This window comes from Ips typographus, linkage group LG7 (genome assembly GCF_016097725.1).
Source record: "Ips typographus isolate SLU linkage group LG7, UJ_Ityp_2.0, whole genome shotgun sequence".
Classification (NCBI taxonomy): Eukaryota; Metazoa; Arthropoda; class Insecta; order Coleoptera; family Curculionidae; genus Ips; species Ips typographus.
Genome location: NC_138428.1, coordinates 7,932,438 through 7,948,703, shown reverse-complemented (window position 1 = coordinate 7,948,703; position 16,266 = coordinate 7,932,438). Strand labels below are relative to the sequence as shown.

The window sequence follows — 16,266 nt, the reverse complement described above, 5'->3', positions numbered from 1 at the left end:
TGTAGGCATTGATAAAATACTGTACAAAGACCAATCATTATTCGAAGATAACAATAAGTTAACCAACAATAATTAACAATAGTAATAACCTCAGGAAGTGGACCGGAAAAACATCAACCGAACTCTTCCGCATTGCCGTAAACAAGGTTAGGCTCGCCATGCTGATTGCCAACATCCGTAACGGATAGGAACCACAAGAAAAAAAAAAGAAGATCTTTATCGTGTAAGGGGTAGGCAGAACAATGTAAAAGCCTAGCCAACTGACAACCTCACCTGCACGTGGTGCACCCTGCTAGACAACTAACGAGGCCCTGTCGACCGAGTGATTACCGGTATAAGTAATCCCCTCTTGTCAGCCAACAGCTGCGGGTGGATGAGCCGACAAGAGTAAGGGCACCCTATTGTCCTGGGGTTGAGAAATCGGCCCCAAAGGCGGATGAATTACAATCAAGTAATCAACGACATAAGGATGAGGAAGAATTTTGGCCAAACCACCTCATTAAAGATCCAGAATAGATAAGTCCTAGTAAAAATCATCATGGCAAGGCTCACAACAAAACAAGTCCGGAATAGTTCCTCGATCGGATCTCCGGGAGGAAATGTTTTGAGCAGTGTAATGAAAGTGAACAGGGAGATAAGGATTGGTACTTGGAATGTTAAAACGATGGCACAAGCTGGAAATATCAACAACGCAACAAAAGAAATGAGAAGAATGAAAGTAAAAATCATGGGAAGCGAGATGAGGTGGCCGGGAGTGGGTTCGGTGGATGTGGACGAACACAGAGTGTACGATGCAGGAACACAAGATGGTAAGTTTCTGAATGGGGTGGGCATTGTTGTCACCAAGGAGATAGCGCAGAGTGTCATGAACTTTGTCCCATTCTCAGAAAGAGTCCTTCTAATACAGATTAACGCCCGACCAGTAAATCTAAACATCCAGATTTATGCCCCCACTGCAGATAAAGATGAAGGGGAAGTTGAAGAATTATACAGGAATGTCGCCCAAATACTCGAGAGGCTACCCAAAAAAGAAGTTAACATCATCATGGGGGACTTTAACGCAAAGTTGGGAGCTGGAGAAAAAACCGAGCTCATCGGGTCTTTCGGTTTGGGAGAGAGGAATGAGAGAGGAGATATGCTCGAAAAATTTACAGACGAACACGGCCTTGTAGTCCTCAACACACAGTTCAAACAACCACCGAGGCGTTTATACACATGGAGATCGCCCCTTGATAAACCTGGGAGAATAGTCAGGAATCAAATAGACTACGTACTAGTCAACAAGCGGTACAGAAACAGCTGCTTAAGTATGAGAACCTTCCCGGGAGCAGATATGCGAACCGACCACGTGCCAGTTATCGGAAGATTCGAAGTGGTTATGAAGAAGATAAAGAAGGCTGCTCCATTAAAAGTTAACCTAAGACAGCTGAAAAACGGGAAGATCAAAGAATGTGTAGAGAAAGAGCTGAATGCAGCAATGGCAGAAACAACAGAAGATAGCTCAGTAGAAGAACACTTGAATCACCTGAAAAGTAAAGTGGAACACATTAAGAACACTATTCTAAAGGAGGACGGACAAAGAGTAAGGAAGAAAACCTGGATGACAGATTACATATTAAACCTAATGGAAGAGAGAAGATTGAACAAGAATAACACCATAGAATACAAAAGGATAAACAACATCATAAGGAACGAAATACGAATGGCTAAAGAAAAGGAACAGAAAGAGAACTGTGAGGAGATAGAGGCACTGCAGTTGAAATATGACTACTTTAACGTCCACCGGAAGGTGAAAGAAGTCACTGGACAAAGAAAGAAAACTTAGGGAAACTATTTGACGCTAATGGAAACATCATTGTAGACATGGAAGAGAAGAAGAAGATGTGGACTAGGTACGTAGAGCACCTCTTTGAGGATAATAGAGAGAGCCCCCCAGATCCCCGGAGCAACGCACAGAGTGGGCCAGAAATAATGGAATCAGAAGTGAGGGCAGCTATAGAGCAGAGCAAGGAGGGAAAAGCAGCAGGACCTGACAACATCCAGACAGAGTTCCTGAAACTTCTAGACGAAAATGGATTAAAGAAGATCACCAAACTTTTCAACAACATCTACAAATCAGGTAAAATACCACAAGAATGGCTAGTCTCAGAGTTCATTGCACTGCCAAAGAAACAAGGCGCAAAACGATGTGAAGAATATCGAACGATAAGTCTGATGAGCCACCTGCTGAAAACCTTTCTCAAAGTCATCCATAAAAGAATATACAATCGATGCGAGAACCTAATCTCTCGAAACCAGTTCGGGTTCGTCAATGCGATGGGAACCAGAGAAACACTCTTTGCTGTCCAAGTCCTTGTCCAGAGATGCATTGACGTTTACTGTTGTTTAATTGACTACGCCAAAGCATTTGACCGGGTTTAACATGGCAAAATGATGGAAATATTAAAGAAGACAGGGATCGATACCAATGACCTGAATATCATAAGTAGCTTGTACTGGGGCCAGTCGGCAACAATAAGAGTCGACGGAGAAACAACTGAGGCCGTCAAAATAATGCGAGGAGTGAGGCAGGGCTCTCACCCCTGCTATTCAACATCTACTCCGAGCAGATTTTTAAAGAGCCGCTCGACGACGAAGAAGAGGAGGGCATCTCAATAAAGGGGAAGAAATTGAGTAATATAAGATACGCGGACGACACCATCGTGTTCGCAGATAGCCCACAAGCACTACAACAACTTATCAACAAAATAGCAAGAGTTAGTAAGGAATATGGTTTGGACATAAACATACAAAAGACCAAAATTATGGTCATTAGCAAAAACAAGATCGACAACATCGAGTTATCCATCAACAACCAACCAATAGAGAGAGTACCACACATCACGTACCTGGGAACACGTATAAACGAGAACTAGGACGCAACTCAAGAGATCAAATCACGAATCGCCAAAGCCACAGCCGCCTACAACAAAATGAGCAAACTCTTCAGAAGCCATGATCTTACACTGGAAACAAAAATGAGACTTCTCAGATGTTACATCTTTTCTATCCTCTTATACGGGACGGACACTCAATGAAAGCACATCCAAGAAAATAGAAGCCTTCGAAATGCGACTCTATCGAAGAATGATGAGGATATCATGGACCGAACATATCACTAATGAAGAGGTACTAAGAAGGATGAATAAACAAAAAGAAATTATGAACACCATCAAGATCCGAAAACTGCAATATCTGGGCCACATCATGAGAAACGACTCCAGGTACTCCTTACTCCAGACAATCATCCAGGGAAAAATCGATGGAAGAAGAGGTCCAGGAATATCTTGGCTGCATAACCTCAGCAGGCCAGCAAAGCAGCAGCCTAACAAAGTTAGGCTCGCCATGCTGATTGCCAACATCCGTAACGGATAGGAACCACAAGAAGAAGAAGATCTTGATCTTTATCTGGTCCATCCAGTAGTAGCATGGAAGGAACAAGTCAGAAAACGACGGATCTATTGTACCAAGAAAAAGATGTAAAATTCGAATGGGGGAATAGCGAAATAAAGTTATTGTTGGATTTATATCACGAATACTTACCTCAAGTTGGACCTCTAAAAAAATTTAGAAACAAAAATACTATGTGGCAAAAGATTAGTGATGAAATAAAATTACACATGAATCTGGTAAGAACTCCTGGTCAGTGTGAGACCAGGTACAAAACAATCATAAAAATAAAAGTGAATGCTATTGGAAATAACAGAACTTCAGGAGAAGTTAGAGTGTAAGTCCCTTTTGCTACTGGAATAGAAAAAAGTCAGTCAATTGATGATAGCATCCAACCAGAGATTTTAATCAGTGCCAATAAAGAAGAATTATAAAAAATATCGCTAGTAATCCCACAATAAAAATTAATAAAAAAAATCTTCCACAAATGTTAAATAAATGATTAAACTCTTGAAGGAGCTACATGATGAAAAGGAACAAAATAAAGAGAGAAGTCATCAAGAGAAGTTACAGGTTATTAAAGAACTTTTTGGGTCTGAGAAGGACTAAGTACTAATCTGACTTTTCAAAAGACATTTGAATGTATTACGTGTTTTTTTTAACATTTCGAGTCCTGCATTTTTTTAAGACTTTCTTATAAGAATATTTTTTTATGTTTGGTTTTATAGTTTTTACGTTTTGAGTTTATAAAATTTTATTTTTGATACATTTTCAATACTCACCTGTTTCATATTAAAAAGTAAAATAATCGTTATTTTTGGTTTTAAAAGGAATAACAAATGAAACTCAATAAATATAACTCTTAACATCTATATATTCAATGAAATGCAAACTAATTATTCCCTATTTGATAGTAACACAGCAATATTATCCGTTTTAATCATTCCCTGCTCTCTATTGCCATGAACTTCAGGTGCATAATTTTCTTGTCCTATATCCTCAGAACATGGCTCCTCTTGAAATAGATCACCATTGTCTATACAGGCATTGTGTAAGACACAACAGGCAACTATAAATGAAGCCAATTTTCTGACAGAGTGATATTCCAGTTTCATCAACTGTCGAAACCGCCCTTTCAAAATACCGAATGTGTTTTCAATTCTCACTCTCGTAGCTGAGAATTTGTAATTATAGATTTTATGAATTTGGGTTAAGTTCCCATAGTTCCTATAAGGAGTCAGAAGATTTTCCGATAATGGATAGGCACTATCCCCCAAAACATGGAATTGAGGACCTAAACTATTCACTTTGGCAGAAATAAATGACAGTCTAAAAATTCTCGCATCATGAATTTTTGATGGAACACCCGTAAATACATTTAGAAAACGAGGTTGTCTATCACAAATTCCCTGTAGAGTCATGGACAGCATGTCATGCCTGTTGGTGTAAGTTGACCTCAGTTTGTTGGCTGGGGGTCCTTATACTGATGTAAGTTCGATCAATGCAGCCTACTACTCCAGGAAATCCAGATATCTGATTTGAAGTCATAGTAGATGTTAGAACCACAGTATAGCTATACTTTGTTAGAACTCTTTATTACAATATTATAAATATAAAAATGATACACCTGTTCAAGTAGCCACAGAATGATACAAATTCTGTGGCTACTTGGTTATTTTCTTCTTCCGTTTCAGGAAAACGTATAATATTGGGTGCAATATTATACGTTTTGGGTACAATGGGTTTCTGCACTGTGCACTTTTGAACCATGACTTACTTAAGGAAAAAACCTGTTTTTCTTAAATAAGGTCACAAGCTTTTTGTATGTGGCTCTCGTTATACGAAAATGTCCTTTAAACTGAAAGAATTAAGAGTTATTTTAACACATAGATATTATAAAAGAGCAACTTACTTGATCATTCGACTATTTCTCAACTACATCTTTCACGTAGTTGCGTATCTTCATTTTTTGGGTAACTTTAACGTAGCACACAACCTTTGAAAGGAATTCTTCTTTATCAGAAGTTTCTGATGAAGACAATAATTCCAATATCTGCAGGATTTGCTGAGACCGATCCATATTCAAATACACGAAACGCGACATACAAAACAACCAAAACAAAAATAAAAATTTGTTAGGTTATATTTCTTAAGGTGGCTCGTTGTTCCGTCAAATAATTCGGAGCTGCCGAGAGCGATCGTAATTCAATTTTCGAGCAGGTTCAGTCCAAGCCGAACGTACTGCTCGCAAATGGAGTAATCGACATATCCAAGTCAAAATAGATCAATATGGACAAGAAAAATGGCTAGAAGCTTGCCAAGAAATCGAACGTGACGCGGGAGAAGCTCTCGCGCTCAAATACTATGACATATTCCTGACATCAAAATAAGCCGATTTAAAGCAACTTATCTTAGTCCAAAATTACTCCATTTTCGAGCGTGGTAGAGTTAAAAAATAAAAATCAATTTTTTTAAATTTGTTGTACATTTTGTAGCATATAACTTTCAAATCTGGTAGCCAGAGGTTTTTTGAGATGCGAAACCCGAATTTAGACACTTACAATTGGAACAAACTTCAGGTGGCAGTATTTCGGTACATTATCGAACAATAAAAACCGAAATATCTCGACAACAATTACATTAGCGGTTCTTAGCAGGAGTACCTTTTTTGCTTTAAAATGTTTAAAACATCGTTTCCTTAAAAAATAAATAAGAAAATTACACCGAGAAAAAAGTTACGGTCACTTAAAACCATCAGAAATACACTGTAAAGTAGTTTAAAGCGCCCTCTACCGGCCGCAGTAAAAATGTGTCCAAATTCGGGTTTCGCATCTCAAAAAACCCCTGGGTATCAGATTTGAAAGTAATACGTTGCAAAATGTACATTATATTTAAAAAAATCGATTTTTATTTTTTAACTTTACCACCCTGTATCTCGATGACAGAGCAATTTCGGACTAAGGTAAGCTGCTTCAAATCGGCTTATTTTGATGTCAGGAATATGTCATAGTATTTTGTACAGACCTTTTAGAGAAACTTTTGTATTTAACATTTTTTTGTATTTCTCAAAATAAATGAGATAATTAACTCTACTCTATTATTGACTCACCTGTATAAAGTGTTGGTTTTGGTTTTATTTTGCACCCAACCTTAACCCTCCGTTCCCCGCTCCAAATTCTCATATACGAATACCCGCGTGGGATCTGACAGGCCCCAAAGGGTAAATTGCTGCGCAATCGGATTTTTTAAATTTATTACTTTTGGGTAATGAAAGAAAAAACATGTTTATTGCACATTCATAAACATTATTTATCATATTATACGTATATTTATTATTTACATTTAAACTTAAACTAACAGAAAACGACTTAGCACGTTTTCTGATATTTTCTGTAATTTCCTTTCCACCATATGTTCCTCGTTTTCTCGTGACCTGAGTGTATTCGAATTTGTTTCAAATGCCATTTCGGCAGTACGTTTTCGGATTTCCTTAGGTAAACTGTTTATTTGGGACCTATTTCGAATATGTTCACGAGTAAATTCCAATGCCAAATATTTTATGTTTAATTTCTTCGTTTTGATAATCCGTGTTGTAACGCCTTTTCGTACCGGTCCTTATACGGTTTTTGCCGCACCTAGGGGTAGGTGCTTCGAAACTCGGGCGCCACCTTAGTTTTATTTGGAGAAGCGTAACTAAGGAACTCGCTTCGTATACCTGGGGAGCTTTTACACAGTCGAAGACAGAGTTCACGTTTATCTGTAAATGAATGAAGGGAGTGGGACAAAAATAAGGAAACACAGGGTTGTCAGCAAAACTAAACAAGTCGTGTTAACCAGGAAAAATAACAGTTAACAATCATTCATATCCTTACTTACTTAAAAACTCTATCACAACAAAACAAACGGAGAACAACTGTTAAGGAAAGTGTATCGATACGACGCAACCCTCCCTACACGCTCGCGTGAATGAAATGTCAGCCGGGTGTTTCTCTAACCATACTTTTAGACATGACTTGTACTGTATTATAACCTCATCCTAATAGCATGTTTTTTTGTATCAATAGTTAATACAAATTCATCATTAGTTTTAAAATCAAGAAGTGTTTCATTAATATCTTTCATGGTCCTTCGATAGCCAGATATACACTACGCACAAACCAGTTTTGTTCGCTGTTTGCAATCGTATAAGAAACGTTTAGCAAGCAAAAACCCAATCACGTCGTAAAAGTTGGAGGGTGGTGAACTTCTAGAGCAATCTACAAGCGTTGTGAAGCCGTGAAGCCGTGAAGCAACCAGTTTAAAGCAAGTAAGCCGTCTCCAAACTTATCCTTGGTGTTGTTATCATCCTTTACCTTATAATTTTACTTGTAGTCAGAATCATTTGTTTTTAAATCTGTTTTACTATATTTTGTAATGGCAAATGAACAGAAAGCTCTTAGTTATAAGCGTAGCTCTTTAAAGCGATCACTTACTCGCTTAAAAACATACTTTGACACAGTCAAAGATGAACCAAACATTGATTCAACAATCTTAGATCAACTTAACTCTCGATTATCAGCAAGTGATACTCTTTTAGATGAGTTTTATCAGCTCCAGGAACAAATAGATCTTTTAGCTATTGAAGAGGAAATTCCTTCATAAAAACAAGATGATTATGTTGAGAGCATTTTGGCTCGTAGTTCCATTGAAAAAGAAAAGTTTGAACATGATTTCTATGAAATAACATCTCAAGTTAAATTCTTAAAAACATATGCTGAAAGTAATTCAAACAATCATAATAGTGACAATTTAGCTTCTTCTAGTACTTCAGCACATCAGTGTAGTTCAGGAGTTTCATCTGTTCGATTTCCACAAATAAATTTGCCCAACTTTTCAGGAAATTATCAAGAGTGGATGGAATTTCATGATTTGTTTCAATCCTTAATTCACAATGACAGTGGCCTACAAGACATTCAAAAGTTTCATTACTTAAAATCCTGTTTGAAAGGTGAAGCAGCTAATGTTATTAAAAGCTTAGAGGTTTCATCACAAAATTATCAAATGGCATGGACTCTTTTAAATGATCGCTTTGAAAACAAAAGATTAATCACCAATAATCATTTAAGAGGTATTTTAGATTTGGAAAAACTTATAAAAGAGTCTCCATCAACTTTGCGTAACTTAAGTGATGAAATAAACAAACATCTTAGATGCTTGAAAACCCTTGGACATCCTGTTGAATCTTGGGACATTTTGTTAATTCAAATTTTAGTATCAAAACTTGATCCTATGACTAGACGAGAGTGGGAACAGTTTGAGATTAAAGATACATACCCTTCAATGGTTGAATTTACAGGTTTTATTAAAAAACGGTGTGAGTTCTTAGAAGCTATTCAACCTTCAATATCAAATAGTCAGATATTTCGTGAATCCAAGAATATTTCTAAGCAAAGAGATACAAATCGGTTTCAAACTTGCCTGTCATCTGAAAAACCAGTTCTAAGCTGTATTTTTTGTAAACAAACACATTCTATTTACAACTGTTCTGCATTTTTAAATCTTGATATTCAGAAACGTATTTTAGAAATGAAAAATCTCAAAACTTGTTTAAATTGTTTAAGAAAAGGTCATTTTATAAAAGAGTGCAGAGCAATGAACTGTAGAAAGTGTAATAAGCGACATCACACATTACTACATCTTGAACAAACTTCTCCTGATGATAACATTTCCATTCAGCAATCTAACCATTCACAAAGTTCCACTCAGGAAACAAACTGTGATGTTTCTTGTCACTCAGTGAGCAACAAAAATTCAAGTCAAATATTGTTAGCTACAATTGTGCTTTCAGTTAAAGATTCTGTTGGTGATTATCATCGTTGTAGAGCACTGCTTGACTGTGGCAGTCAGTCCAACTTTGTCACTGAGGAACTTTGTTCACGTTTAAATCTCCAAAAGGAAAATACTGCATTGATTGTTTCAGGTATATCAGAATCCATATCTGACATTAAATTTAAATCAAATATTGAAATTCAGTCTCTTCGTAACAATTTCCAGACTACTCTCTCATGTTTGGTCCTCAAACAAATTACTGGTAACTTGCCATCATTTAGCTTTGATCCTGCTCAGTTGAACATTCCTGCAAATCTCTGTTTAGCTGATCCTGCCTTCTTTAAATCAGAAAAGATTGACCTTCTGTTAGGGGCTTCTGTTTTCTGGGAAATTTTGTGTGCAGGGCAAATTCAACTGGGTGATGGTAAACCAATACTTCAAAAAACCCTTTTTGGGTGGATTTTATCAGGAAATTGTTTTTTCAATGTTCCAATGAAAACATTATGCAGCATAAATCATAGCATTTCTTGCCATAGTTCGAAACAGTTATCGTTTGAAGAAACAATATCAAAGTTTTGGGAGCTTGAAGACATTGGTGGTGCTCCTTTGAGGAGTGCTGAAGAAGATTTGGTCGAGAAACATTACCTCCGTCATGTAAATAGAGATCCCAATGGTCGCTTTGTAGTGTCTATACCATTTCGGGAAAATGTTACAAAACTTGGTGAATCTCGCGATATAGCTCTAAAAAGACTCTATAGTACTGAGCAAAAGCTCTCAAAGCATCCTACTTTGAAACATGAATATGATTCTTTTCTTCAAGAGTACTTGGAGCTTGGGCACATGTCTCCTATTGATGACACTAATATACCGTCAACTTCATGTTATCTACCTCATCATTGCGTCCAAAAAGAGTCGAGTACTACGACGAAGGTACGTGTAGTTTTCGACGCCTCATCTAAAACTAGTACAGGTTTATCATTGAACGACGTTCAGATGGTGGGACCAGTTGTTCAATGCGAGCTTTTTTCTATCATTCTTAATTTTCGCTTACATAAGTATGTTATAACGGCAGATTGTGAAAAAATGTATCGTCAAGTTTTGCTTTCCAAACCTGACCGTGATTACCATAGAATTTTGTGGCGATGCACACCAGATAGTGATGTTTCGTGTTTTGTTTTGAATACTGTCACTTATGGCACAGCTTCAGCAAGTTATCTTGCAACTCGGGTTTTGAAACATCTAGCTGATGAATATAAACATCAATATCCAGTTTCCTGTAAGGTTATTTGTGACAATTTTTATATGGACGACCTGTTAACGGGTGCAGATTCTGTTGAAGAACTTGCTGCTATCAAGTCCGAGGTTACCTATATTCTTAAGCAAGGTGGTTTCAATCTTAGGAAGTGGTCATCAAATGAAATGTCATTATTGTGCAATGAGGAGCTAACTGTTGATCATTATTTTAGTAGGGAAGCAAATCAATCTACTTTAGGAATAATTTGGAACCCAAATGATGACATGCTGCGATACAAAATTAGAGAGTTTAGTAACCCCTCATCTGTAACTAAAAGAATGATACTTTCTATATCATCACAAATTTTTGATCCTTTGGGTCTTCTGTCGCCAATCATTATTGTAGTAAAATTACTAATCCAACGATTATGGCAGCTGAAGATTACTTGGGATGAGTCCATACCTTTAAACTTACAAACATTGTGGCTAAAATTTAGAGACAGCTTACCTTTTATCAATTCTTTTGAAATACGTCGTTTAGTTCTTACTTCGAAACATCAAATAGAGTTGCACGGTTTTGCAGATGCAAGTGAAAAGGCCTATGGAGCATGTATATTTCTTCGATCTATAGATTCACATGGTCACTTCAAGGTTGCATTGCTCTGCTCAAAATCAAAAGTTGCCCCAATTAAGTCTACAACAACTTTACCACGATTGGAACTTTGCGCCAGTCTTCTGTTGGCTAATCTCTCAAATAAAATTAAAGGCTGCTTAGATGTTAAAATTGAGAAATGTTTTTATTATTCTGATTCTACTATTGCCTTATCTTGGATCAAATCAGAGCCTAGCAAGTGGAAAACTTTTGTGGGAAACCGAGTAGCTAGTGTTCAAAGACTTACAAAACCTTGCGATTGGTTTCATGTTAGTTCTTCTGATAACCCTGCCGATTTAATCACCCGAGGTATAAGCCCAGAGGAACTAAAATCAAACACACTTTGGTGGTAAGGTCCATCTTGGCTTCATAACCCATCTCATTGCTGGCCCATTAATAACGAAAATCCTTTCGACACTGACGACACAGAATGTAAACCTCAACAGGTCTTTACTAGCACTGAATTATGCTTCGATATGTTTAATAAATTTTCATCATTTCGCAAATTAACTCGAGTAACAGCATACATTTATAGATTCATATTCAACTTGCGATCTAAAAAACATGAACAGACTTTAAAGACCGATAGTTTGTCAGTTGATGAAATAAAACATGCCACCAACGTTTTGCTCTCTCTGGCTCAACATCAGACGTTTCCTCGCGAAATTGAGGCTTTATCCTCGAATAAGACTCTAGATAAAAACAGCAAATTGCTTAACCTAAATCCTTTCTTAGATCAAAATAAGTTAATTCGTGTTGGCGGTCGCTTGTCTCATTCTACCTTTTGTAACAACAAGGCTCACCCCATAGTTCTCTCAAATCATCACCCTATTTCAAAATTGTTGGCTTGTGATGAACATTTAAAGCTTTTACATTGTGGTCCCCAGCAATTATTGTACTCACTTCGAGAAAAATACTGGCTTCTTTCCGGACGAAGTCTTTGTAGAAAGATAGTTCATAATTGCATTGTTTGCTTCAAGGCCAAACCTAGAATAGCTCAGCAATTAATGGGTGAATTACCATCAGGTCGTTTAGAAGGGTCCTATCCATTTGAAAATACGGGGGTAGACTATGCGGGTCCTTTTTTAATTCGGGATAGGAATACCAGAAACTATAAAACCTCGAAAGCTTACATTGCTTTGTTTATTTGTTTTTTATCTAAAGCAATACATATTGAACTAGTGAGTGATTTAACTTCTGAATGTTTTATAGCTGCTTTACGCAGATTTGTAGCTCGAAGAGGTAAACCCAAAACGATTCACTCTGATAATGGCACTAATTTTGTTGGTGCAAAAAATAAGTTAAACGAAATTGCACAGTTTTTGAAAGCATCGAACATTCGAAGCTCCATAATGGACTACACTGCAGATCAGGGTATTGAATGGGTTTTTATACCTCCCAGAGCTCCACATTTTGGAGGGCTTTGGGAGGCAGGAGTTAAAAGTATTAAAATTCATCTTAAGAGAGTTATTGGCACAACACCTTTAACTTTTGAAAGTTTTTCAACGATTTTGACTCAAGTGGAAGCAGTTCTAAACTCCAGACCTTTATCTCCTTTATCATCCGATCCTCAAGATCCAAATCCTTTAACTCCTAGCCATTTCCTGATCGGCCGAGCTATTGCTTCTACATTGGACCAGCCATTACAACAAATCTCTGAAAATCGTCTCAACAACTATCAGAAACTTCAGAGGCTGATACAGTCATTTTGGACTCGGTGGAGGAAGGAGTACATAAGCGAACTTCAAGTCCGGAACAAATGGAAGATACGAGAGCCGAATCTAAAGGAGGGCGATTTGGTAATCCTTAAGGAGGACAACTTACCACCGTGTTACTGGGTAATGGGTCGGATTCAAGAAATTCATCTTGGAAAGGATAAGCTTTCTCGAGTAGTGACCGTGAAGTGTTCGAGTGGAGTGATAAAACGTCCAATTAGCAAAATTTGTCCGTTACCTCGGCAATAGCTATTCTTTTTGTATTGAAAGACTGTGGTCTTTCAAGGGCGGCGGTTTTATGTTAAGGAAAGTGTATCGATACGACGCAACCCTCCCTACACGCTCGCGTGAATGAAATGTCAGCCGGGTGTTTCTCTAACCATACTTTTAGACATGACTTGTACTGTATTATAACCTCATCCTAATAGCATGTTTTTTTGGATCAATAGTTAATACAAATTCATCATTAGTTTTAAAATCAAGAAGTGTTTCATTAATATCTTTCAACAACAGAGCCTCGTGTTCAAATCAATAAACGGTACAGTCGGACCTGGAGATCCCAACTAAATTAATACGGTAACTTTGAAACGGACAACACAACCTAGTGGTCTGAACGGGGAACGGTTCGGAGAACTAAGACGGTTTCGAAACGGTTTTTTTTCCCAGCCAGGGTAAACAGACGGTTATGGTATGAATAACAGATTTGGACGGTACGAAAACTGTGCTCTGGGGGTACAGACGGGGTCAAAGTATCGGTATCAGCTTTCAAAACGTCGTCCCTCGGAGTTGACCAGTTGGGGGTTTCTCGCCGGCACCACCACCATGTTTGATATGATGTTAATTTTCGGCCTTCGCGCAATTTTTGTCACCTCTGACAGTTCTCTGGCCTCTTGTCGGATTTTCTCTATCCAAGCCTTGGTGGCTACATTTTTTTGCTGATAATGCCCCCTTATACAAATGGGCTGGTCGGCCACTGGCGCACCAGCGGTGGTTCGCCAGGTAAACGTCTTCGCGAAGTCAGTATTCGGCGGGGCATCTAAATAAAGAAAACCAAACGGACTATAAGCATTAGAAATTACAAAGTTTCGGCATTCGAACTGTCATCGGCAGGTTTCAGATCTTTAATGTGGATTCGTCGAAGTCCTTTTTCAGAAACGTCTTTCAAATTATATACAACGGGAGAAACAACTTTAGTAACGGCGTACGGTCCGGAATATTTTGGTGCCAACTTGGCAGCGAAACCTTTTTCAGCAGACGATAAGACTACTTCACGACGGAAAACTTTATCTCCCACGTGACATTTCCATGGGCGATGACTCAGGTTAGAGTATTTACTTTGCACGGAAAAAGTTTTACTTAAGTGAAAACGGACAAGCTCGTGAATATCATACAGAGCTTTAGTGCGCTCATTATGAGCGGAAAATCAGTCGGTTGTGGATCACTATGTGTCGGGGAAGAAGAAGTTGCAACGGATGACGGTTTTAAACGGTACAGAGCTTTTGGAGGCTCTAACTCCCTACCAAAATTTAAGAAAGCCGGGGAAAAACCTGTGGAATCATGTTTGGCGGTATTAACCGCAAAAAGCAAATCGGGTAAACGGACATCCCATTTTCGGTGGTCGGTTTCACAAAATTGAGCAATCATGGTTTTTAAAGTTTTATTTGTTCTTTCGACAGGATTAGCCTGGGGTGTATGCGGAGATGTAAAACGATGGGTTGCCCCTAGATGTGAGAGCAAATCTTTGAAAACATGACTAGTGAACTGGGTACCATTATCAGAAATGACTATGTTTGGACAGCCAAAACGAGTGACGATTTCCTCGTAGAAAGATTGACTTACTACCCGCGCGGTTGCTTTCCTAATGGCCCTACATTGCACCCACTTGGTAAAACGATCCTAAAAGACTACCAGGTAATTATTACCTTTGGCGGACCGCGGTAACGGACCAACTAAATCAGTACTGACAGTTTTCCAAGGGCGGTTGTTTCGGGACGGTTGCATAAATCCAGGAGCGGCTTGTTGAGAACTCTTGAAACGTTGACATGACGAACAGTTTCGTATATACTTGGCAATCTCCCTAAACATGCCGGGCCAATAATATCGCTTGGCTACTCTAACGGTTGTTTTCGCTATTCCTAAATGTCCAGCAGTCGGTGCATCATGATTCTCTTCTAAAACGGTACGGCGTGCGGCTTTCGGAACACATAACTTCCAAGAATCAGTCGAGTCGGTATCGGACATATTATTCAGGTCCCAGAAATGTCGGTATAAACGTCCCTCTTTCACGCAATAATCGGGAAAAGTAGAAGGATTTGCTTCAACGGCAGCTTTCTTAGCATTGTACCAAGAGCATTCTTCAAAATTATTGCGGACTAACCACCCTTCGTTTGGCACCATGAGTTTTTTGTCGTTTCCTGGGGGCTGAGGTTCAACTTTTACTGTTTTCTTTTTCCCTGGATTAAGGACGCAATCTTCAGACATTCTTATTTTTTCAGCCATGTTTTCTTCGTCTTTTACAAAGTACGGCAGGGCGTCCCATGAGCTGACTTTGCTCAGTTTATGGGGTTTTGGCCGCGGGTTCTTGTCTTTCGAGACCCATAACGTTAAGTTTGTGTCTTTGAATTCTTCGTAGAGTGCATTTTTAATTTCTGTCCAGTCGGTTCTGTTATTTGCGGCAGTCAATCTCGGGATGGCTATGTTAGAGATACCGTTCCGTACTGTCCATTCTTTTAATTTAGTTCAGCAGTTTTTGAGTGTCTGGGCGGGCGTGCATTCGCCATTATTTCCTATTATTGCCATCTGTAAGACCTGCCTGTTTCCTACCTGAAAGCTGGTAGTACTGCCTAAGCTTATTTTGCCTGTTTCTTTTTCCGCTAGGTAATTTCTAATGGCTTTTCCGACTCCTCTGTCTTTGCTTGGCGTTGTGGAGGACGCAAAGGCCCATGCAATGTTGCTCGGCAAGCTGAAAATTGATCCGGGCATTTCTCGGAAAACTTCTCTCCAGCTTCGTATGCTGCTTTCCTGTCTGTTGGCTCTAATTTAAGATTGTGTGTGTTTTTTATATTGGCAATTGGGTGCAGCTTGTGGGTGCTTTTCATATTCTGTCTTAGTAGTATAATCATGTTTTGTGCCAAGCTGAGCGTGTTCATTATTAAGCATATGGAGGCCTTCATTTCCCTTAAAAATTCCATCCCTAATATCAAAGGTTGGGGTGGGCCTGTCAATACTGTCGCTTTCACTTTCAATTTTCTTACTTTGTTGCCCCTAAGTTCAAGAGATGCCCATGTCTCTCCTTGACTAGCTATTCTTTGTCCTCCTGCTGTGAGTAGTAGGGTAGGGTGTTGGCCACGCTTGTACACCCCCTCTGTGAGGTGGTGGCTTATTATGTTTAACTCTGCACCCGTGTCGATAATTACTGGTACATAGTAA

The 16,266-nt window shown here is 38.6% G+C and overlaps 2 protein-coding genes across 2 annotated transcripts; both read left to right on the top strand.

The window, feature by feature from the left end:
- Window positions 1-538: 538 nt before the first annotated feature.
- Window positions 539-1,825, top strand: LOC145731958 (protein CFDP2-like). The gene has a single exon (XM_081983952.1). The coding sequence runs from the start codon at window positions 539-541 to the stop codon at window positions 1,823-1,825; it is 1,287 nt and encodes a 428-aa protein (XP_081840078.1).
- A 10,649-nt stretch (window positions 1,826-12,474) lies between these two features.
- Window positions 12,475-13,086, top strand: LOC145731957 (uncharacterized). The gene has a single exon (XM_081983951.1). The coding sequence runs from the start codon at window positions 12,475-12,477 to the stop codon at window positions 13,084-13,086; it is 612 nt and encodes a 203-aa protein (XP_081840077.1).
- The last annotated feature ends 3,180 nt before the right edge of the window (window positions 13,087-16,266 follow it).

Excerpts from the sequence above, each read along its gene's own strand:
- LOC145731958 (XM_081983952.1), top strand. The coding sequence starts at position 539 with ATGGCAAGGCTCACAACAAAACAAGTCCGGAATAGTTCCTCGATCGGA.
- LOC145731957 (XM_081983951.1), top strand. The coding sequence starts at position 12,475 with ATGGACTACACTGCAGATCAGGGTATTGAATGGGTTTTTATACCTCCC.